Source organism: Nerophis ophidion, linkage group LG27, assembly GCF_033978795.1.
Source record: "Nerophis ophidion isolate RoL-2023_Sa linkage group LG27, RoL_Noph_v1.0, whole genome shotgun sequence".
Classification (NCBI taxonomy): domain Eukaryota; kingdom Metazoa; phylum Chordata; class Actinopteri; order Syngnathiformes; family Syngnathidae; genus Nerophis; species Nerophis ophidion.
In genome coordinates this window covers 35622930-35646269 of record NC_084637.1, presented here as the reverse complement: position 1 = coordinate 35646269, position 23340 = coordinate 35622930, and the positions used below count along the sequence as shown (strand labels likewise).

Below are 23340 nucleotides of genomic sequence, written 5' to 3'. Positions count from 1 at the left end.
GATCTTTGATTAATGTTTAATGTATTAAGGATCTTTGTTTAGTGTTTGTTTTAACATATAAAGGATCTTTGATGAGTGTTTTTTAACAGTGGGTTATTTTCAAAAAGCAGAAGAGTTATAAAGGATGATCGAGTAGAGTTTCACTTCTACTTGTCACATGTTGCAAGGTTTCACTTCCTTCAGCAAAGCTTTAAAAAGAAAAGCATGAAAAGTGTTTCCGTGTGCGTGTTGTTGCAAAGATGTTTGTCAGGACTGCGCTGAGCGCCGTCTTCTTCTTCTTCTTCTTCTTCTTCTTCTTCTTCACGCACGCACAAGAAGTGCCGGCAGTCCAAGTCGTGTTCACTGATAAAGGACTTCAGTACGGTGAGAAGAACATTTTTATTACAATTATTAATATTATCGTTATTATTTTTACTGTTGTTATTCTCATTGTTATAATTGTATTATTATTAATATTATTATTTTTGTTATTCTTAAGTTTTTTTCTATTATTATTATTAATATTATTATGATTTGTATTAGTAATATTATTATTGTTATTTTACTATTAATATTTGTATTATTATTATCATTATAAGTATTTCTACTATTAGTAGTAGTATTATTATTATTTGCATTGATACTATTATTTTTATTATATTTCTTTCTTTCTATTACTTTTAATATGACTATTATGATTATTATGAATATTTGTGTTATTGTCATTTTTAAATATTATTATTATAATTATATTACTAGTATGACTATTAAATTATGTTTTTATTATTTTTCAATTATTAATTTTAATATTACTATTATTATTATCAATGGTATTAATATTATGAGTGTTATTATTAATATTATTATAATTACTATTATGAAGATGATTATCATTAATATTTGGGTTATTTTCAATATAATTGATATTGTTATTAAAATATTTATTCTATTATTTTAAATTATTTTTCTATAATTAATTTTAATATTGTTATTATTATCAATTTTATTCATATTATGAATGTTATTATTATTATTCTTATAATTACTATTTGAAGATGATTATTATTAATATTTGGGTTATTTTCAATATAATTGATATTGTTATTATTAAATTATTTATTCTATTATATTATTTTTCTATTATTCATTTTAATATTATTGTTATTATCAATGTTATTAATATTATGAATGTTATTATTATTATTATAATTACTATTATGAAGATGATTATTATATTTGTGATATTTCCAATATGATGGATATTGTTATTATTATTAAAATCATTGTTTTTATTTTTGTCATTATTATAATCATTATTATATTAGTATTGCTATTACTATTATTATTGTTATTTGCATTAATATTATAATTGTATTATTTTTCCATTATTACTTTTAATATTGTTATTATTATCAGTGTATTTAACATGATTATTAATTTGATTATCATTGTATTGTTATTATAATTACTATTCATATGACTGTTTGGATTATTTTTAATATTTCTCTTATTGTCCTTTTTAATATCATTTATATTGTTCTTATCATCTGGATTGTTTTTATTATTATTATATTATCATTAGTAGTATTAGTATTGTTATTAATATCATTATTAGTATTACTATAATTAATATTTGTATTATTACTATTATAACATTATAATTATTATCGATATTATTATTATTGGTAATATTTTAATTATGCCTATCATTAAGAATATTTGTGTTATTATAATTATTATTAATACTGTTATCATTGTTGCTAGCATGATTATAAGTATTTTTATTATAATGATCACAATTATTATCATCACTACAATAATAATGATTGTATTATTGTTATTGTCCATGCAGCAAAGAATGTGTTGACCAACTGGATCCAGGACACCTTAGAACTTATCACACTTCCTGATGTCAAAGCTCAAATTTCTTTGGGCTTTTTGGGCCAACTGGACTACACACTGAGTGGGTAGGAACACTTCACCTCAACTACCATGCACACATTCATATAATACACACACACACACAAGTATATCCATAGTGGGTAGGAACACTTCACCTCAACTACCATGCACACATTCATATAATACACACACACACACACGTATCCATAGAACATATACATCAATACATTCATAAATGACACCTCTAAATACATAAATATATCCATAAGTATATTTGTAAGTCTAGCCATTATAAAAAGGTCATACTTTGTTATGAGGTCCATGTGGAAATGTTAGTGTTAACACTCACACGTCAGACAGACAGGTGTTAACAGTCACACGTCAGACAGACAGGTGTTAACAGTCACACGTCAGACAGACAGGTGTTAAAACTCACACGTCAGACAGACAGGTGTTAACAGTCACACGTCAGACAGACAGGTGTTAACAGTCACACGTCAGACAGACAGGTGTTAACAGTCACACGTCAGACAGACAGCTGTTAACAGTCACAGGTCAGACAGACAGCTGTTAACAGTCACAGGTCAGACAGACAGCTGTTAACAGTCACAGGTCAGACAGACAGCTGTTAACAGTCACAGGTCAGACAGACAGCTGTTAACAGTCACAGGTCAGACAGACAGCTGTTAAAACTCACACGTCAGACAGACAGGTGTTAACAGTCACACGTCAGACAGACAGCTGTTAAAACTCACACGTCAGACAGACAGGTGTTAACAGTCACACGTCAGACAGACAGGTGTTAACAGTCACACGTCAGACAGACAGCTGTTAACAGTCACACGTCAGACAGACAGGTGTTAACAGTCACACGTCAGACAGACAGGTGTTAACAGTCACACGTCAGACAGACAGCTGTTAACAGTCACACGTCAGACAGACAGCTGTTAACAGTCACACGTCAGACAGACAGCTGTTAACAGTCACAGGTCAGACAGACAGCTGTTAACAGTCACAGGTCAGACAGACAGCTGTTAACAGTCACACGTCAGACAGACAGCTGTTAACAGTCACAGGTCAGACAGACAGCTGTTAACAGTCACAGGTCAGACAGACAGCTGTTAACAGTCACAGGTCAGACAGACAGCTGTTAACAGTCACAGGTCAGACAGACAGGTGTTAACAGTCACACGTCAGACAGACAGGTGTTAACAGTCACACGTCAGACAGACAGCTGTTAACAGTCACACGTCAGACAGACAGCTGTTAACAGTCACACGTCAGACAGACAGCTGTTAACAGTCACACGTCAGCCAGACAGGTGTTAACAGTCACACGTCAGCCAGACAGGTGTTAACAGTCACACGTCAGCCAGACAGGTGTTAACAGTCACACGTCAGACAGACAGCTGTTAACAGTCACACGTCAGACAGACAGCTGTTAACAGTCACACGTCAGACAGACAGCTGTTAACAGTCACACGTCAGACAGACAGCTGTTAACAGTCACACGTCAGACAGACAGCTGTTAACAGTCACACGTCAGACAGACAGCTGTTAACAGTCACACGTCAGACAGACAGCTGTTAACAGTCACACGTCAGACAGACAGCTGTTAACAGTCACACGTCAGACAGACAGCTGTTAACAGTCACACGTCAGACAGACAGGTGTTAACAGTCACACGTCAGACAGACAGCTGTTAACAGTCACACGTCAGACAGACAGGTATAACCACTCACATGTCAGACAGACAGGTGTTAACAGTCACACGTCAGACAGACAGGTGTTAACAGTCACACGTCAGACAGACAGGTGTTAACAGTCACACGTCAGACAGACAGGTGTTAACAGTCACACGTCAGACAGACAGGTGTTAACAGTCACACGTCAGACAGACAGGTGTTAACAGTCACACGTCAGACAGACAGGTGTTAACAGTCACACGTCAGACAGACAGGTGTTAACAGTCACACGTCAGACAGATAGGTATAACCACTCACATGTCAGACAGACAGGTGTTAACAGTCACAGGTCAGACAGACAGGTGTTAACTAGACCATGACGTCATGCATCTAAATAACTTCAATCGGCAACATGGTGAGGAAGAAAGAATTCTAAAGTCTATAAATGTGTTTTATTGCCATCTAGTGGTCATTTATATTTATACACCATCAAGTCTTCATGGACAGGTGTGTAGTGTACTTAGTGTGTGTGTGTGTACTTAGTGTTCCATCAAGTGTTGATGGACAGGTGTGTGTGTGTGTACTTAGTGTTCCATCAAGTGTTGATGGACAGGTGTGTGTGTGTGTACTTAGTGTTCCACCAAGTGTTGATGGACAGGTGTGTGTGTACTTAGTGTTGATGGACAGGTGTGTGTGTGTACTTAGTGTTCCAACAAGTGTTGATGGACAGGTGTGTGTATGTACTTGGTGTTGAAGGACAGGTGTGTGTGTGTGTACTTAGTGTTCCAACAAGTGTTGATGGACAGGTGTGTGTGTGTACTTGGTGTTGAAGGACAGGTGTGTGTATGTACTTGGTGTTGAAGGACAGGTGTGTGTGTGTGTGTACTTTGTACAGAGTGGAGATGTCCAAGTGTGACTTCCCAGACCCGTGGGTCCAGTTCTCCCAGTCGGCATCAGGATCCGGACTAAAGAGCTCCCTGGCAGGTCTGAACATGGCTCTGAGCGGAGACTGGAGAGTCCAGTGGGGGATCTTGTGAGGCACACATCTCATTTACTTTGTACTATTACTGATAATTAAGCTTTTCATTTCATTTTTAATATTTCATATATTTTTTATGCAGTTAATTTTATTTTTATTTTTCCCCATTACACAATTAATATTTTTTCTTTTCTATTTCATTTGATTTTGTTTGATCTTAATCATTTCATTAAATCTTAGCATTTTAAATACATATTGTAGCCTGTATGTTACTTAAGTAAAGCACCGTACAAGTATTAAGTAAACAATGAATTATATAACTGGGCTAGATCAGAAGAAACTAAATCCAGCTCTAGGAATGGAAAGTAAATGAAGAGCGAACACAGGATTTAAGTTTAAATGGCACCAAATGATATTAAAGAATTATAGGAAAAATAAAGAACAACAAACATGTCAATTGGAATGGCCGTTCACATTTTCAACATATGTTACAGTACGTTCAATATTTACAATGTGATAAAGTACTTGATTCAGTCCTTGTTTTTACCAAAGAGGGTATAAGCGCAACACGACAGTTCATTAAAGGACCTCGCAAAGTCCACCTTGTGGTGGCAGTGTCCAGAGGGTTTTAGTGAAGGTAAGTAACAAGGTCAATGTGAAAGTTGAGGAGGACAGAAATGAACACGTTGAGTTGATGGAAACCAAAGGGAAGAAACAGAGCGGCTGCTGAGGAGCCTCCTACCTGCCCGGGGCTCACTTGGCTTGGTTGCTTCTGTTCCAGGCAGCAAGCTTCAGACTCTAGTTCAGGCTCTAGCTCGCCATCCAACATGTCCTGTGCAACAAGGACATGTATAACAAGTATATTTCTTAATATTGTACATAAATTAATGAATCCAAATAGAATAAATAATTGTTATATCAAAATATTAATTCTTTAATATTATCAAAATCTACCAATGCATCCAAAAATAAGGTGCATAGCAGACATGGTTGACTGGACTGCATCATAAAATACATTAGATGCAGAACATTGACAACATCAAACAATTAACACAAGCCAGCAACAAATCAGACAATTGAGAGTGCTAAGGTTTCATTGAGTTGACTATATTCAGTTAAAAACAGACATAGAAGTAGATGCTAACAGCTCCATTGAAAATGAATGTAGCGGCTAAGCTACATAGATACAACTCACCAATTCCGCAGATAAATCCCACTTAAACACTCTCGCACGACACCACGGCTTTAGTAGTTGTCTCCTGCAGTTCAACATGATTACATTTCAGTTAAAAACTTAGTTAATAATGAAAGCATGAAAAGCGAGTCAGCAACGTCCCTCTCGCACTTCCTGGAAGCAGCCACTACTGGACTTTATGCTTCCCGCAATAGGTCACGTGACCGCGTGACGCAATGACGCACGTGGCCATGTGACCACGTGACGTATGACGCACGCAAAGACCGCTAAGACAACGGAAATAAATAGTGCCTTCAAAAATGATCTGGAACTTTACATTAAAACGCTCTTCTGTACCTTTAAAAAAGATCTGCAACTTTACATTCAAACGCTCTTCTGTGCCTTTAAAAAGATCTGGAACTTTACATTCAAACTTTCTCTACCTCTAACAACAAAAAAGCTGTGAAAACGATGATGCTGTGTTCCAAATTTAAGTTGTTTGATGAATCTGAATAAGCCTACGGCTTTGCATTTTGTTTATTATTTATATATATATATATATTTTTTTTTGTATTCTATTTTTATTATTTTGAACTTACAACCCCCTGGCGCTGTTTTGTACTGTTTTCATAATGTTTTATAATGTTTTATATTAATGTTTGTCTTACTATTTGTAATTGCTGAGATGTATAAATAAACCTTTAAAAAAAAAACAACAACAAAAAAAACGGAAATAAATATATTTGATAGGGATTTGAAAGGTTATTTAAATAGAAATGATATTTAAGTAAATGATATTTAAATAGAAAGGATATTTAAGTAAATGATATTTAAATAGAAAGATATTTAATTAGAAATAATATTCAATGAGGTTTTGAAAGGATATTTAAATGAGGATATTTAATGGGGTTTTGTCACAATAGGTTATTATTTTTTATTAATATTATCATTATGATGATGATTATTACTCTGATAATTATTATTATGATTATTGTTATTGTTAATCTGATTTTTATTATACTATTATGTTTATTACTACTCTTATGATGATGATGATGATGATTATTATGATGAATACATTCATTACTATGATGAGGATGATGATGATGATGATGATGATGATGAGGCATATTTCCAGGAAAGCAGGAGGCTCCTTTGACGTGGGCGTGTTCCAAGTGGGCGTGGCCTCAGAGCAGCACCTGGGACGAGACTCAGGTGGGCGTGTGTGTGTGAGCCAGGTGAGCTGTGAGGCCACAACTGGACAGGTGGACTTGCGTCTGCACGGCGGCTCCAGGTGACACAGCTTGTCTCTCATATTTCCTACTGCTTCTCCCACACTTGAACGCCTCGTCCTGTCCACAGCTGGATCCTGCAGCCTTTTGCCCGCCATCTTGAGGCCTTCATCAGACGCCGGATACAGGCCAGAGTGAGTGCTCTTCTGCTTTGTCTTCCACTGTTATCAGAGAGGATCTTTGACTCACTTGTTTCTAGTTCTTCAGTCCTTAAAACAGCACATCCCTCCTCTCACATAGAGGATCTTTGACTCACTTGTTTCTAGTTCTTCAGTCCTTAAAAGGAGCACATCTTTCCTCTCACATAGAGGATCTTTGACCAGGGTTTTTAGTGGGTCCTTCTAAACCACAAACATTAACTTTATCTTACGAGGATATTTTTATTGGTGCGTAAAATAAATTAAAAAAACAGTTTGCATGGTTTCCTTTCTTGCCAGCTTTGTCCCACCATGGAGGATCTGCTGGAGACCTTGGAACAGTACCTGCAGGCCATGAAAGGTACTGCAGCCAATTCATTCATCCAATTTTCTACTGCTTGTCCCTTGTTCAGTTCTTGGAAAAGACCCGACTTGTCTTTAGTCCGCCTGCAGGTCAATCAGGACCTGATGGTGGACCTGCCTCTCACCAGCAGGCCTGCGGTCCAGGCGGAAAGTCTGCGCCTCGGACTTAAGGTCAGGAAAGATGCATCATCATATAAAGTTTCATGTTTTTAACAAGGAATAGGCATTGCGATAAAGTTTGACGCGTTTAACAGTAAAGATGCATTATGATATAAAGCTTGTTGTGTTTAACAAGGAATAGGCCATGTGATCAAGTTTGATGTGTTTAACAGGGTATAGGCAATAGGATCAAGTTTGATGTGTTTAACAGGGTATAGGCAATAGGATCAAGTTTGATGTGTTTAACAGGGTATAGGCAATAGGATCAAGTTTGATGCATTTAACAGGGTATAGGCAATAGGATCAAGTTTGATGCATTTAACAGGGAATAAGCAATAGGATCAAGGTTGATGCGTTTAACAGGGAATAGGCAATAGGATCAAGTTTGATGTGTTTAACAGGGAATAAGCAATAGGATCAAGGTTGATGCGTTTAACAGGGTATAGGCAATAGGATCAAGTTTGATGCGTTTAACAGGGTATAGGCAATAGGATCAAGTTTGATGCGTTTAACAGGGTATAAGCAATAGGATCAAGTTTGATGCGTTTAACAGGGAATAGGCAATAGGATCAAGTTTGATGCGTTTAACAGGGTATAGGCAATAGGATCAAGTTTGATGTGTTTAACAGGGAATAAGCAATAGGATCAAGTTTGATGCGTTTAACAGGGTATAGGCAATAGGATCAAGTTTGATGCGTTTAACAGGGTATAGGCAATAGGATCAAGTTTGATGCGTCTAACAGGGTATAGGCAATAGGATCAAGTTTGATGCGTTTAACAGGGTATAGGCAATAGGATCAAGTTTGATGCGTTTAACAGGGTATAGGCAATAGGATCAAGTTTGATGCGTCTAACAGGGTATAGGCTGTCACAGCCCGCCTCAGGTGAAGATCATGTCACCTTGCAAACTTCAAGTCGAGGATGGCAACACTTTACAAACATTTATATTTGAAATCCCAAAAAGTGTCAATATCCATCCGTTTTCTACCGCTTATTCCCTTTCAGGGTGGCAGGGGGCGCTGGTGCCTGTCAGCTACAGTCGGGCAGCAGGCTGTATATTTCAAAAAGTCGCATGTGTTAAATAGGCCTATATAATATAATCCAAAAGCATATTAAAAATAATCAAAATATAGATCATCCATTATATCAAAATATATATATTCACAATCAAAAGGTCAAACATCAAATACATCAAAGTAAAGAATTAAATGACAAAACAGATTTAGCAAAATAAATTAGCAATCAACAAAACTCATTGAAGTGATGACATCACAACATCATCTCATCATCAAAATAATCATGTTTGATGTATGAAGACTCAAACTCTTGCTCAGGACAGAGAAGATCTTCTCACTGGCACACCTGACTGGCACACCTGACCTCCTCTGACTGGCACACCTGACTGGCACACCTGACCTCCTCTCACTGGCACACCTGACTGGCACACCTGACCTCCTCTCACTGGCACACCTGACTGGCACACCTGACCTCCTCTGACTGGCACACCTGACCTCCTCTCACTGGCACACCTGACCTCCTCTGACTGGCACACCTGACCTCCTCTGACCGGCACACCTGACCTCCTCTGACTGGCACACCTGAGCTCCTCTGGCAGTGACAGACAGCAGACTGGCAGAAAGATGGCATTTCCCCCACTTCAAAAGCCCCTAGCCCCGCCCACTAGCTGGGAGCAATTAGACAGGGGAATTAATAAATGGGTTATTTTGTCATGTACAGCATAAATAAGTATGAGATGTGTAAAAAGTATTCACACTGTACTTTTGTGTTTGTAAAGCAGTCATTTTTGTCCCCAGTGTATTCAGGCTTAGACAACTTTCAAATGTCTTCAACACCCACTTACTGACAATCATGGTTTGGCCCACATTAGGCATAATTAGTCCAAGCAGGTGTGCTCACCTCAGCCCCGCCCCCTCACTCTTTTAGCCACACCTTCAGAGCCATGGTGATTGACAGCTTGCAACTTGTTTGTGGAGCCTTTTCACCAACACTATTGAATGTTTGTAGTCCATCAATGTTGAGCTTCTTAACAAATGTGAGGAAGCCAAAGTGTGGGGTCAAACTGTCACAGGCAATAGGATCAAGTTTGATGTTTTTCACAGGAAAGATGCATTATGATACACAGTTTCATATGTTTGATAAGGAAAAGGCAATATGATAAAGTTTCATGTGTTTAGCAGGAAATATACAAAGTTTGATGTGTTTAACAAGGAATAGCAAATATGATAAAGTGTGATGTGTTTAACAGGAAAAATATGATCTAAAGTTTCATGTGTTTTAGAAAGAAAGATGCATTTTTATATAAAGATTGATGTGTTTGATAAGAAAAATGCATTATGAAATAAAGTTCCATGTGTTTAACAGAAATAGGCAATATAATATAAAGTTTCATGTGTTTAACAAGAAAGATGCATTATGATATAAAAGTTGATGGAATAAGAATAAGAATGATGAAAAAGTCTGTTAATTGTGTTTAACAGGAAATATATGGTATCAAGTTTGATGTGTTTGACAAAGAATAGAAAATAGGATAAAGTTTGATGTATTTAACAGGACATATGTATTATGAAATAAAGTTTGATGTGTTTAACAGGAAATATGAAATATGATCACGTTTCATGTGTTTAACAGGAAATATGCATTATGGTATAAAGTTTGATGTTTTTAACAAGGAATGGGAAATATGATGAAATTTGATGTGTTTAACAGGAAATATATGCTATAAAGTTTGATGTGTTTAACAAGGAATATGAAATATGATCAAGTTTCATGTGTTTAACAGGAAATATGCATTATGGTATAAAGTTTGATGTGTTTAACAAGGAATAAGTAATACAATGAAATTTGGTGTGTTTAACAGGAAATATATGCTATAAAGTTTGATGTGTTTGACAGTAAAGTTGAAATATGATCAAGTTTGATGTGTTTAACAGGAAATATGCATTATGATATAAAGTTTGTGTTCAACAGGAAAGATATGATATAAAGTGTGATGTGTTTGATAGAAAGATACAACATGATATAAAGTGTGATGTGTTTAATGGAAAGATACAAGATGATATAAGGTGTGATGCATGTGTGAAGGGGGAGGTGACCAGTGTGGAAGAGCCAAAGGATCCGCCCTTTGACCCGCAGCCATTTGTGGTGCCTGACCACGCCCACTTCATGCTGACCGCCGCCCTCTCCGACTTCACGCTTAACTCCGCCTCCTTCAGCTACTGGGCTGCAGGACTTCTGCACACCTTTATCGACGACAGCATGGTGAGATCAGCTGAGAACACACCTGCTCACCTTTGACCAACATGCTCCTCCCCCGCTCAGGTACCTGCAAGCTCACCTGTGCACCTCAACACCCGCTCACTGGGCGCCTTCATTCCTCAGGTACACCCACACTACTCAGGTACACGGTACACCTACACTCCTCAGGTACGCCTACACTCCTCAGGTACACCCACACTACTCAGGTACACGGTACACCTACACTCCTCAGGTACGCCTACACTCCTCAGGTACACCCACACTACTCAGGTACACGGTACACCCACACTCCTCAGGTACACCTACACTCCTCAGGTACACCCACACTCCTCAGGTACACCTACACTCCTCAGGTACACCCACACTCCTCAGGTACGCCCACACTCCTCAGGTACACCTACACTCCTCAGGTACACCCACACTCCTCAGGTACACCCACATTCCTCAGGTACACCCACACTACTCAGGTACACGGTACACCTACACTCCTCAGGTACACCCACACTCCTCAGGTACACCCACACTCCTCAGGTACACCTACACTCCTCAGGTATGCCTACACTCCTCAGGTACACCCACACTACTCAGGTACACCTACACTCCTCAGGTACACCTACACTCCTCAGGTACACCCACACTCCTCAGGTACACCCACACTCCTCAGGTACACCTACACTCCTCAGGTACGCCTACACTCCTCAGGTACACCCACACTACTCAGGTACACGGTACACCTACACTCCTCAGGTACGCCTACACTCCTCAGGTACACCTACACTCCTCAGGTACACCCACACTCCTCAGGTACACCCACACTCCTCAGGTACACCCACACTCCTCAGGTACACCCACACTACTCAGGTACACGGTACACCTACACTCCTCAGGTACACCCACACTCCTCAGGTACACCCACACTCCTCAGGTACACCTACACTCCTCAGGTATGCCTACACTCCTCAGGTACACCCACACTACTCAGGTACACGGTACACCTACAATCCTCAGGTACGCCTACACTCCTCAGGTACACCTACACTCCTCAGGTACACCCACACTCCTCAGGTACGCCCACACTCCTCAGGTACACCTACACTCCTCAGGTACACCCACACTCCTCAGGTACACCCACATTCCTCAGGTACACCCACACTACTCAGGTACACGGTACACCTACACTCCTCAGGTACACCCACACTCCTCAGGTACACCCACACTCCTCAGGTACACCTACACTCCTCAGGTATGCCTACACTCCTCAGGTACACCCACACTACTCAGGTACACGGTACACCTACACTCCTCAGGTACACCCACACTACTCAGGTACACGGTACACCTACACTCCTCAGGTACACCCACACTACTCAGGCACACGGTACACCTACAATCCTCAGGTACGCCTACACTCCTCAGGTACACCTACACTCCTCAGGTACACCCACACTCCTCAGGTACACCTACACTCCTCAGGTACACCCACACTACTCAGGCACACGGTACACCTACAATCCTCAGGTACGCCTACACTCCTCAGGTACACCTACACTCCTCAGGTACACCCACACTCCTCAGGTACACCCACACTCCTCAGGTACACCTACACTCCTCAGGTACACCTACACTCCTCAGTTACACCTACACTCCTCAGGTACACCCACACTCCTCAGGTACACCCACACTCCTCAGGTACACCCACACTCCTCAGGTACACCTACACTCCTCAGGTACACCTACACTCCTCAGTTACACCTACACTCCTCAGGTACACCCACACTCCTCAGGTACACCCACACTCCTCAGTTACACCCACACTCCTCAGGTACACCCACACTCCTCAGGTACGCCCACACTCCTCAGGTACACCCACACTCCTCAGGTACACCCACACTCCTCAGGTATGCCCACACTCCTCAGGTACACCCACACTACTCAGGTACGCCCACACTCCTCAGGTACACCTACACTCCTCAGGTACGCCCACACTCCTCAGGTACACCTACACTCCTCAGGTACGCCCACACTCCTCAGGTACACCCACACTCCTCAGGTACACCCACACTCCTCAGGTACGCCCACACTCCTCAGGTACGCCCACACTCCTCAGGTACGCCCACACCTTAGGACACACCTTTATGAACATGGCAGAAGCTAAAAGTGTCCAGCAGGTGACATGTGGGTTCTCCCTCAGCTACCTGTGCTGTTCCCCGACCTGCCCGTGGTTCTGCAGGTGTACGCCAGGACCACACCCACCTTCTCCTTCCACCCTGGCATCGTCACGCTCATCTTGCCAGGTGCCATCAAAGCCTTCGCCCTGCAGGCCAACGCCACGCACACGCCGCTCTTTAAACTGCACCTGGTGAGGAACTTCTACTTTGTAGTACTCAGAACATGACTCCAGTACTTTGTACTACTCAGAACATGACTCCAGTACTTTGTAGTACTCAGAACACGACTCTAGAACTTTGTAGTACTCAGAACACGACTCCAGAACTTTGTAGTACTCAGAACATGACTCCAGTACTTTGTAGTACTCAGAACATGACTCCAGAACTTTGTAGTACTCAGACCATGACTCCAGAACTTTGTAGTACTCAGAACATGACTCCAGTACTTTGTAGTACTCAGAACACGACTCCAGTACTTTGTAGTACTCAGAACACGACTCCAGAACTTTGTAGTACTCAGAACATGACTCTAGTACTTTGTAGTACTCAGAACACGACTCCGGTACTTTGTAGTACTCAGAACACGACTCTAGAACTTTGTAGTACTCAGAACACTACTCCAGTACTTTGAAAGGCACCTGTGTGGATTTAGTCTGAGGAAAATGTACACCTCAACAAAAAGTGACCTGTCATGACATTTTTTATTGGCCTGTCACATAATTTAAAGTGGAGTGTTACTTCATTCAAATTTGGCCTGTCATATCATTAATGTGGCTTGTCACTTCATTCTAAGTGGACTGTCACATCGTACAAAGTGGCCTGTCATGTCAATTAAAGTGGCCTGTCACATCATACAAAGTGGCCTGTCATGTCAATTAAAGTGGCCTGTCACGTCATTGAAGGTGGGCAGTCATAATTGCAGGGTGGCCCTCAATAAGAAGAAGGTGGCCCCCCCCCTGCATGTATTTGTGAGGGAGGGTGTTTGAACGGACATAACTTTATAAATGAAATGTTTTACAGAACAAAGTCATGTTAAAAATGAAGACTTCATGAATATTTCATACAAAGTACAAAAGTGACCAGAGACTTCTTTCTTTGAGCAACAACTTTTATTTTTTCCAGCTGAGGTTTTGCGGGTCACTTGTAGAAGTAAAGAGGAGCATTGTTTGTTTGATGCAGGACTCCAGCTACCAGGGCAGCGTGCGGGCAGACGGCGGGCGGCTGAAGTCCTCGCTGAGGATGGACAAGTGAGTGGCAGACTGAGGGCCACAATAAAAGGTGTAAAAGTAAGAGCTTCTTCTTCTTTTCCTTCCTCCAGTCTGACTCTGACGCTGGCAGCCACCACCATTGGACCCTTTAAGGTAGCCTGCAGTACACCTGTGTGGCACACACACTTTCACTGCCGTCTGTTTGCAGACCGAGGCCTTGGAGAACTTGTCCAGTCTGACCATGAAGATGTTGGTCCTGCCTCCACTTAATGGTGACTCATTACTGCACCTTTTAGTTCAGGGTTCTCCTCAATCACCTTTTTTGACTTGAAAAGAGTTGTAATGATGGAAGAATACTAGAACACTATTTGACAGACTGTACTTGTTTAGAAGCCACGCCCCCTACATTTGACAAGATACTAATATTTTCCATGTATTAGTAGCACCGGACTACAAGTGACAGGTATACATATATACTTGTTGTGAGATGACTTATTTACATGAGGTGGTGACTTGTCCAGGGCGCACCCCGCCTTCTGCCCCATTGTAGCTGAGATAGGCACCAGCGCCCCCCGCCACCCCAAATGGAATAAGCGGTAGGAAATGGATGGATGAATTATTTACACAGAAATATTTGACATACCTTCATTGCTTCCAGACGCTGTCTGTAACACGGCAGTAAAACGGCCGATCAAACAAAACGTCAGTCATGGTCATGGAGCCACTAGCTGCACAAGCTAGCTAAACAGACTCAATAAGAGGAGTGCTCCACTCCCAGATATCTTTATGGACATTGATAAATAATATCATTTCTCTATAAATTTGTTATAAGTACACCTCTGCATAACCTTGTATTGTTGACATTTATGACTTGTAACATTTGTTTATATTGTTATATTTATCAACATTTATAAACAGTATCACATGTCTATAACATTGTTATAAGTACACCTCTGCATAATATTGTATAATTATTAACATTTATAAATAGTACCATTTCTCTATAACATTGTTATAAGTACACCTCTGCAAAACATTGTATCTTTAATAACATTTATAATTTGCATCATTTGTCTATAAAACTGTTATTGGTACATCTCCGCATGACCTTGTATCTTTAATAACATTTATAAAAAGTATCATTATAAGTACACCTCTGCATAAAATGTTATCTCTATTGACATTTCTTAATAGTCCAGAACAACGAGGAAGTCAGGATGAATGAATATCCACAATGAGCTCGTTTTATAGCACACAGCTTTTTGAAGGTGAGTTTGCAGCATGATACTGATAAAGCACGTTGCATGGGTTTGCAAGCGTCCCCTAGGGGTCCCGCCCCATTATTTGACAATAACTTATTATTTTAAGGCACAAACACTACATTTGGAAAATATACGGAAACTTCAATATATTACAATATTTCAAACATATATATATATATATATATATATATATATATATATATATATATATATATATATATGCACACACACACATACAGTGGTGGTCATAAGTGTACATACAGTTGTAAAGAAGATGATGTCATGGCTGTCTTGAGTTTCCACTCATTATTATGTGTTTGTGATGTAGTGATTGGAGCACATACTTGTTGCTCACAACAAACATTCATGAAGTTTGCTTCTTTTATGAATGTATTATGTCTCTACTGAAAATGTGAGCCATCAAAAGTATACATACAGCAATGTTCATATCTGCTTACATGTCCCTTGGCAAGTTTACCTGCAATAAGGTGCTTTTGCTAGCCATCCACAAGCTTCTGTGCACATTTTGACCACAAATTTGCTGCAGTTCAGCTAAATGTGTTGCTTTTCTGACATGGACTTGTTTCTTCAGCATTGTCCACACCTTTAAGTCAGGACTTTGGGAAGGCCGTTTCAAAACCTTCATTCTAGCCTGATTTAGCCATTCCTTTACCACTTCTGAGGTGTGTTTGGGGTCATTGTCCTGTTGGAACACCCAACTGTGCCCAAGACCCAACCTCCCCCCTGAGGATTTTAGTTTGTCCTGAACAATTTGGAGCTCATCCTCCTTTTTCATTGTCCCATTTAAATCAGCAGTTCCATTAGCAGGAAAACAGGCCCAGAGCATAATACTACCACCACCATGCTTGACGGTAGGTTTGGTGTTCCCGGGATTAAAAGCTTTACCTTTCCTCCTCCAAACATTATGCCAGGTATTGTGGCCAAACAGCTCCATTTTTGTTTCATCTGACCACAGAACCTTCCTCCAGATGGTCTTATCTTTGTCCATGTGTTCAGCAACAAACTTTAGAGGAGCCTTAAGGTGTGGCTTGTGGAGCAAGGGCTTCCTTCTTGCATGGTAGCCTCTCAGTCCATGGACACTGACACCTGTGTTCCAGCAGCTTCCAATTCATTGCAGACCTGCTTTTTGCTGCTTCTCGCTTGACTCTTGATCATCCTGACCAATTTTCTCTCAGCAACAGGTGATAGCTTGCCTTTTCTTCCTGATGGTGGCAGTGACAAAACTGTGCCATGCACTTTATCCTTAGGAACAATTGTCTGCACAGTTGCTCTTGGGACCTCAAGCTGCTTTGAAATGGCTCCAAGTGACTTTCCTGACTTGATCAAGTCAATGATTTGTTTTTTCAGATCCGTGCTGAGTTCCTTTGACTTTCCCATTGTGGTGTTTGTAAGCCAGTCTAATGACTGCATCACATGAGCTCTATTTCAATGTGCTCAGAGAAGTCAACAATCAGAATCAGTCACATGAAGTGAAGAGGCCATGAAGATCATTTGATTGGATTGGAACTTTTCTACATCAGCAACATTGATCATGTATGTTGCTGTATGTATACTTGTCACCCAGCACATATGCCGTAATAAATTCATAAAAGAAGCAAACTTCACGAATGTTTTTTGTGAGCAACACGGATGTGCTCCAATCACTACATCACAAACAAAGAAGAGTTGTAGAAATGATTGGAGACTCAAGACAGTATAAGAGATATATCATGAATAATTATAATGTGTCATTGGGAGTATGTGTGCTTGTTGACATTTGATATGAGGACTTGTCACATCTTCTTATTTGAAGACATGTTTTCCTATCTTTGCTGTGCAGAGCGACTGTCCAGGGGTGTACTTCTCCCACAGAGCAGACATGTCCAGCTGGTACAAACAGCAGTGAGTGTCGAAGAGGTAAGTACACCCATCACTGTGAGCATGTGACACAACAATAGTTCATGGTGGTCTCCTCGCTGCAGGGCTTCATGGATCTGCACTCAGATGTTGAGCTGCGACTGAACCACGGCCATCTTGGTCAAGAGGAGTGCTGATTGTCATGAGGGCGCCGAAGGAAGGTGTGACGACCACCACAATGTATACACACGGGTGGGAGTGCACCGTCTAGTGAGGAAATAGCAACTATGCCTTTTAGAAATTATTTTTTACCCTGCGGCCCAAAAGGGTCCCTCTCAGTAACGTGTAATAAAAATGCATGTATGTGCTCCAATCACTACATCACAAACAAATAAGAGTTGTAGAAATGATTGGAAACTCAAGACGGCCATGACATCATCTTCTTTACAACTGTATCTACACTTTTGACCACCACTGTATATACTTACTTACATTGGAGATATTGTTATGAAAGTGTCTGTTACTATATATATATATATATATATATATATATATATATATATATATATATATATATATATATATATATATATATATATATATATATATACACACAGTGGAGCAAAAAAGTATTTAGTCAGCCAGCGATTGTGCAAGTTCTCCCACTTCAAATGATGACAGAGGTGTGTCATTTTCATCATAGGTACACTTCAACTGGGAGAGACAGAATGGGAAAAAAAATCCAGGAATTCACATTGTAAGAATTTTGAAGAATTTATTTGTAAATTATGGTGGAAAATAAGTATTTGGTCAACCATTCAAAGCTCTCACTGATGGAAGGAGGTTTTGGCTCCAAATCTCACGATACATGGCCCCATTCATTCTTTCCTTAACACGGATCAATCGTCCTGTCCCCTTAGCAGAAAAACAGACCCAAAGCAGGATGTTTCCACCCCCATGCTTCACAGTAGGTATGGTGTTCTTGGGATGCAACTCAGTATTCTTCTTCCTCCAAACACGACCAGTTGAGTTTATACCAAAATGGATACATGGATGATACAGCAGAGGATTGGGAGAATGTCATGTGGTCAGATGAAATCAAAATAGAACTTTTTGGTATAAACTCAACTGGTGGTGTTTGGAGGAAGAAGAATACTGAGTTGCATCCCAAGAACACCATACCTACTGTGAAGCATGGGGGTGGAAACATCATGCTTTGGGGCTGTTTTTCTGCTAAGGGGACAGGACGATTGATCCGTGTTAAGGAAAGAATGAATGGGGCCATGTATCCTGAGATTTGGAGCCAAAACCTCCTTCCATCAGTGAGAGCTTTGAATGGTTGACCAAATACTTATTTTCCACCATAATTTACAAATAAATTCTTTAAAATTCCTACAATGTGAATTCCTGGAATTTTTTTTCCCATTCTGTCTCTCACAGTTGAAGTGTACCTAGGATGAAAATTACACACCTCTGTCATCATTTGAAGTGGGAGAACTTGCACAATCGCTGGCTGACTAAATACTTTTTTGCCCCTCTGTGTGTGTGTATGTATGTATGTATATATATATATATATATATATATATATATATATATATATATATATATATATATATATATATATACACACACAGACTTGCAGTGTGTATATTGTACATATAACATATTGCTATGAAGGTGTCATGCTGTGAAGGCTATAATGGTGGCTAGCCACATTTTCCAAGCGATTAATCCTCTTTAAAATCTTTTTTTTCTTTTAAAAACATGTGTTCATGTCTGTAATAATGATTGTGAACGATAGGTAACATTCCAAAACCAAAAAGTGCACTTCCCCTTTAAGCTTCCAGCAAGGACAGATACACCTCCAGTGTCATGAAACAAAGACATCTTTTATTACTTGTCAACATGTTTCATGTCCATTTTTCTGCCAACAGCCTCACATTCTTGGAATGGAACATTGCTGCAATATAAATATCAGCTATTTACAGGCCCTGCCAAGGTCACATGTTCCCCGGGAGAAAACATAGGTCAAGGAGAGGCTGCTTGGACGGAGGACATAGGTCCAAACACTCTGTCCATCCCGACGCTGCCTTAGAACATTTCGCTCTCCTCGCTTTGATTGAGCAGCGATTAAACGCTGAGAAACAAAGACCGGCCTGTCGTGGTCACACACGGGTTTCAAACCAAGTGACAACTACTACGTGCTCCTGACTTTCCACACAAGAAACACACTTTGATAAAGAAGGTGAGAAGGACTTCTGCGTTGAAGAAAGCTGGTAGTAACAGTGGTGTGGTTCTATCAGGATGCACAGAAAAGTGTCCTCATTTAAAAAGTGGTGTCATACAAGTAGGGATGGAACGATATACGCAATCATGACATTCCGCGGTTTGTGTTATGGTTTAAAATAAACTATCAAAAATCCTGACTGAAAACACTTTGATAAAGTCCAACCTGGAGAGGCTGCTCATTTACTGAAGAAGCAAGCTCCCACTAGCTTAAGTGCTAACAGTGCACATTTTTGTCTTGATCATAAAAAATGTGTGATGAGTGGGTCCCCACAAGGACAAGACTACACACACTAATAGAGGATACTTGGGTGTGTGATGAGTGGGTCCCCACAAGGACAAGACTACACACACTAATAGAGGATACTTGGGTGTGTGATGAGTGGGTCCCCACAAGGACAAGACTACACACACACTAATAGAGGATACTTGGGTGTGTGATGAGTGGGTCCCCACAAGGACAAGACTACACACACTAATAGAGGATACTTGGGTGTGTGATGAGTGGGTCCCCACAAGGACAAGACTACACACACTAATAGAGGATACTTGGGTGTGTGATGAGTGGGTCCCCACAAGGACAAGACCACACACACTAATAGAGGATACTTGGGTGTGTGATGAGTGGGTCCCCACAAGGACAAGACTACACACACTAATAGAGGATACTTGGGTGTGTGATGAGTGGGTCCCCACAAGGACAAGACTACACACACTAATAGAGGATACTTGGGTGTGTGATGAGTGGGTCCCCACAAGGACAAGACTACACACACTAATAGAGGATACTTGGGTGTGTGATGAGTGGGTCCCCACAAGGACAAGACCACACACACTAATAGAGGATACTTGGGTGTGTGATGAGTGGGTCCCCACAAGGACAAGACTACACACACTAATAGAGGATACTTGGGTGTGTGATGAGTGGGTCCCCACAAGGACAAGACTACACACACTAATAGAGGAAAGGAGTGGTAATACTTGTGTGTGTGATGAGTGGGTCCCCACAAGGACAAGACTACACACACTAATAGAGGATACTTGGGTGTGTGATGAGTGGGTCCCCACAAGGACAAGACTACACACACTAATAGAGGATACTTGGGTGTGTGATGAGTGGGTCCCCACAAGGACAAGACTACACACACTAATAGAGGATACTTGGGTGTGTGATGAGTGGGTCCCCACAAGGACAAGACCACACACACTAATAGAGGATACTTGGGTGTGTGATGAGTGGGTCCCCACAAGGACAAGACTACACACACTAATAGAGGATACTTGGGTGTGTGATGAGTGGGTCCCCACAAGGACAAGACTACACACACTAATAGAGGAAAGGAGTGGTAATACTTGTGTGTGTGATGAGTGGGTCCCCACAAGGACAAGACCACACACACTAATAGAGGATACTTGGGTGTGTGATGAGTGGGTCCCCACAAGGACAAGACTACACACACTAATAGAGGATACTTGGGTGTGTGATGAGTGGGTCCCCACAAGGACAAGACTACACACACTAATAGAGGATACTTGGGTGTGTGATGAGTGGGTCCCCACAAGGACAAGACTACACACACTAATAGAGGATACTTGGGTGTGTGATGAGTGGGTCCCCACAAGGACAAGACCACACACACTAATAGAGGATACTTGGGTGTGTGATGAGTGGGTCCCCACAAGGACAAGACTACACACACTAATAGAGGATACTTGTGTGTGTGATGAGTGGGTCCCCACAAGGACAAGACCACACACACTAATAGAGGATACTTGGGTGTGTGATGAGTGGGTCCCCACAAGGACAAGACTACACACACTAATAGAGGATACTTGGGTGTGTGATGAGTGGGTCCCCACAAGGACAAGACCACACACACTAATAGAGGATACTTGGGTGTGTGATGAGTGGGTCCCCACAAGGACAAGACTACACACACTAATAGAGGATACTTGGGTGTGTGATGAGTGGGTCCCCACAAGGACAAGACTACACACACTAATAGAGGATACTTGGGTGTGTGATGAGTGGGTCCCCACAAGGACAAGACCACACACACTAATAGAGGATACTTGGGTGTGTGATGAGTGGGTCCCCACAAGGACAAGACCACACACACTAATAGAGGATACTTGGGTGTGTGATGAGTGGGTCCCCACAAGGACAAGACTACACACACTAATAGAGGATACTTGGGTGTGTGATGAGTGGGTCCCCACAAGGACAAGACTACACACACTAATAGAGGATACTTGGGTGTGTGATGAGTGGGTCCCCACAAGGACAAGACCACACACACTAATAGAGGATACTTGGGTGTGTGATGAGTGGGTCCCCACAAGGACAAGACTACACACACTAATAGAGGATACTTGGGTGTGTGATGAGTGGGTCCCCACAAGGACAAGACCACACACACTAATAGAGGATACTTGTGTGTGTGATGAGTGGGTCCCCACAAGGACAAGACTACACACACTAATAGAGGATACTTGGGTGTGTGATGAGTGGGTCCCCACAAGGACAAGACTACACACACTAATAGAGGATACTTGTGTGTGTGATGAGTGGGTCCCCACAAGGACAAGACCACACACACTAATAGAGGATACTTGGGTGTGTGATGAGTGGGTCCCCACAAGGACAAGACTACACACACTAATAGAGGATACTTGGGTGTGTGATGAGTGGGTCCCCACAAGGACAAGACCACACACACTAATAGAGGATACTTGGGTGTGTGATGAGTGGGTCCCCACAAGGACAAGACTACACACACTAATAGAGGATACTTGGGTGTGTGATGAGTGGGTCCCCACAAGGACAAGACCACACACACTAATAGAGGATACTTGGGTGTGTGATGAGTGGGTCCCCACAAGGACAAGACCACACACACTAATAGAGGATACTTGGGTGTGTGATGAGTGGGTCCCCACAAGGACAAGACTACACACACTAATAGAGGATACTTGTGTGTGTGATGAGTGGGTCCCCACAAGGACAAGACCACACACACTAATAGAGGATACTTGGGTGTGTGATGAGTGGGTCCCCACAAGGACAAGACTACACACACTAATAGAGGATACTTGGGTGTGTGATGAGTGGGTCCCCACAAGGACAAGACTACACACACTAATAGAGGATACTTGGGTGTGTGATGAGTGGGTCCCCACAAGGACAAGACTACACACACTAATAGAGGATACTTGGGTGTGTGATGAGTGGGTCCCCACAAGGACAAGACTACACACACTAATAGAGGATACTTGGGTGTGTGATGAGTGGGTCCCCACAAGGACAAGACCACACACACTAATAGAGGATACTTGTGTGTGTGATGAGTGGGTCCCCACAAGGACAAGACCACACACACTAATAGAGGATACTTGGGTGTGTGATGAGTGGGTCCCCACAAGGACAAGACTACACACACTAATAGAGGATACTTGGGTGTGTGATGAGTGGGTCCCCACAAGGACAAGACTACACACACTAATAGAGGATACTTGGGTGTGTGATGAGTGGGTCCCCACAAGGACAAGACTACACACACTAATAGAGGATACTTGGGTGTGTGATGAGTGGGTCCCCACAAGGACAAGACTA

General features: G+C 41.2%; 1 protein-coding gene across 3 annotated transcripts; it reads left to right on the top strand.

Moving 5' to 3' along the window:
* The first annotated feature begins 207 nt into the window (after positions 1 to 207).
* bpifcl (BPI fold containing family C, like) lies at positions 208 to 17835 on the top strand. 3 transcript variants are annotated; one of them, XM_061889981.1, is made up of 15 exons: positions 209 to 363; positions 1832 to 1946; positions 4461 to 4598; positions 6857 to 7012; positions 7081 to 7144; positions 7448 to 7508; positions 7590 to 7681; positions 10772 to 10948; positions 11009 to 11068; positions 13137 to 13304; positions 14293 to 14360; positions 14432 to 14474; positions 14530 to 14593; positions 17424 to 17500; positions 17566 to 17835. In XM_061889981.1, exons 1-15 carry the CDS (start codon positions 240 to 242, stop codon positions 17635 to 17637), a joined length of 1479 nt encoding a protein of 492 aa, XP_061745965.1. In that variant the 5' UTR covers positions 209 to 239; the 3' UTR covers positions 17638 to 17835. The 3 variants fall into 3 exon arrangements, with proteins under 3 accessions (XP_061745966.1, XP_061745965.1, XP_061745967.1); XM_061889983.1 differs by having other exon boundaries at positions 340 to 363; positions 1832 to 1942; XM_061889982.1 differs by lacking the exon at positions 11009 to 11068 and having other exon boundaries at positions 208 to 363.
* Positions 17836 to 23340: the final 5505 nt, after the last annotated feature.

Excerpts from the sequence above, each read along its gene's own strand:
- bpifcl (XM_061889981.1), top strand. The coding sequence starts at position 240 with ATGTTTGTCAGGACTGCGCTGAGCGCCGTCTTCTTCTTCTTCTTCTTC. Across the intron at positions 7,682-10,771 it reads GTCTGCGCCTCGGACTTAAG|GGGGAGGTGACCAGTGTGGA; the intron begins GTCAGGAAAGAT and ends GCATGTGTGAAG. Across the intron at positions 17,501-17,565 it reads CAGCAGTGAGTGTCGAAGAG|GGCTTCATGGATCTGCACTC; the intron begins GTAAGTACACCC and ends TCCTCGCTGCAG.